Source organism: Apis dorsata, unplaced genomic scaffold (assembly GCF_000469605.1).
Source record: "Apis dorsata unplaced genomic scaffold, Apis dorsata 1.3 scaffold_924, whole genome shotgun sequence".
NCBI lineage: Eukaryota > Metazoa > Arthropoda > Insecta > Hymenoptera > Apidae > Apis > Apis dorsata.
Window position 1 is genome coordinate 1 of NW_006264035.1, and position 1,322 is coordinate 1,322.

Here is a 1,322-nt window from a genome sequence, read left to right on the forward strand (position 1 = left end):
ATATATATATATATATTGTTGTTAAATATCATCATGTAATATGGTATAACGATTTATAATTTTATTATATATTGCTTAAATGCTAATATATATATATTATTTACATAAAATATATATCAAAATAGAAAAGAATTGAATCTTAACAACAAAAAAAAATATCAATTTCTTTATAATAAAAATTAATGTAATGTAATATTTTTTATCCAAACTTAGTTTAGTTGAATTTTGAATTAGATCTTGAATACTTATTTCTAAATATAATATAAAATACGACAAAATATTGACAAATGACTTATGATTTTTTCTATTTTTTTATAATTATAAAAATATTAATTCTTCTTTAATATTTTAGAATTTTCGTTTATTAAATTTATCTTATTTGAAAATTTCATTAAGATGAAAAATTGATATCATAACTTAATAATTCGAAGATTTTTTAAAAATTAAATCATCAACATTTGTTTATACTTTTATTGAATATTTTATTATAGAATTCTTCTCAAATTAAACATCTTAATCTTTCATAATTTTTTTTATTAAAATTGAATAATTACATTATACGTTATTGTATTATTATTATTGTATTATTATTATATTATTATACGTCATTATATATCATTATTTGTCTCAAAAAGAAAAAAAAAATATTCAACATTTAACCAAATAGTAAAATTTTATTTTTTTTTTTTATTAATCTTCAAAAGACAAAAGAAAATAATTATTTTCAATTGCCATCATATATCATAAAATGAAAAATTCGTTGAAATTTTAAAATGTATTATACTTCATCTTGTTATAGACAGATAGCTGTACGCAAGGACAAAGATGCGACAATACTATAGGTAGCTACACTTGTACTCGTTATCTATCGTGTGGCACAGGATATACTCTAAATGCCGCCACTGAGATTTGCGAAGACGATGACGAGTGTCTTCTTGGAACACACGATTGCGGAAAGGGTTATCATTGCAGGAACACGCTTGGCTCTTATCGATGTGATCGTAATCCACGTGTACCGTTTTTAGAATCTCGGTTCGATATCACTACAATCACAACTACTAAATCAACATCAATTGCTCCTACTACTTCGTTATCATCTCAGGAACAGATTAATTGTCAACGTGGATTTGAATCTGTTTCTGGAGACAAATGTATGGATATAGACGAATGTGAAAAAAATCCTAATATTTGTAGCAGAACAATGAAATGTTTGAATACTCTTGGATCTTACAGGTATGCTATTTGATATTTATATAAATATTATAAATTTTATAGATATAATATATGTATTAAGTAAATATAAAGTTATATATATATATATA

General features: G+C 22.4%; 1 protein-coding gene across 1 annotated transcript in view; it reads left to right on the top strand.

Moving 5' to 3' along the window:
* The first annotated feature begins 771 nt into the window (after positions 1-771).
* LOC102675289 (fibulin-2-like) overlaps positions 772-1,322 on the top strand; it is a 6,054-nt gene continuing 5,503 nt past the window's right edge. The window contains exon 1 of the mRNA XM_006623618.2: positions 772-1,233. Within this exon, the coding sequence (XP_006623681.1) occupies positions 1,154-1,233 (80 nt within the window). The 5' untranslated portion in view covers positions 772-1,153. The remainder of the gene's footprint in view (positions 1,234-1,322) is intronic.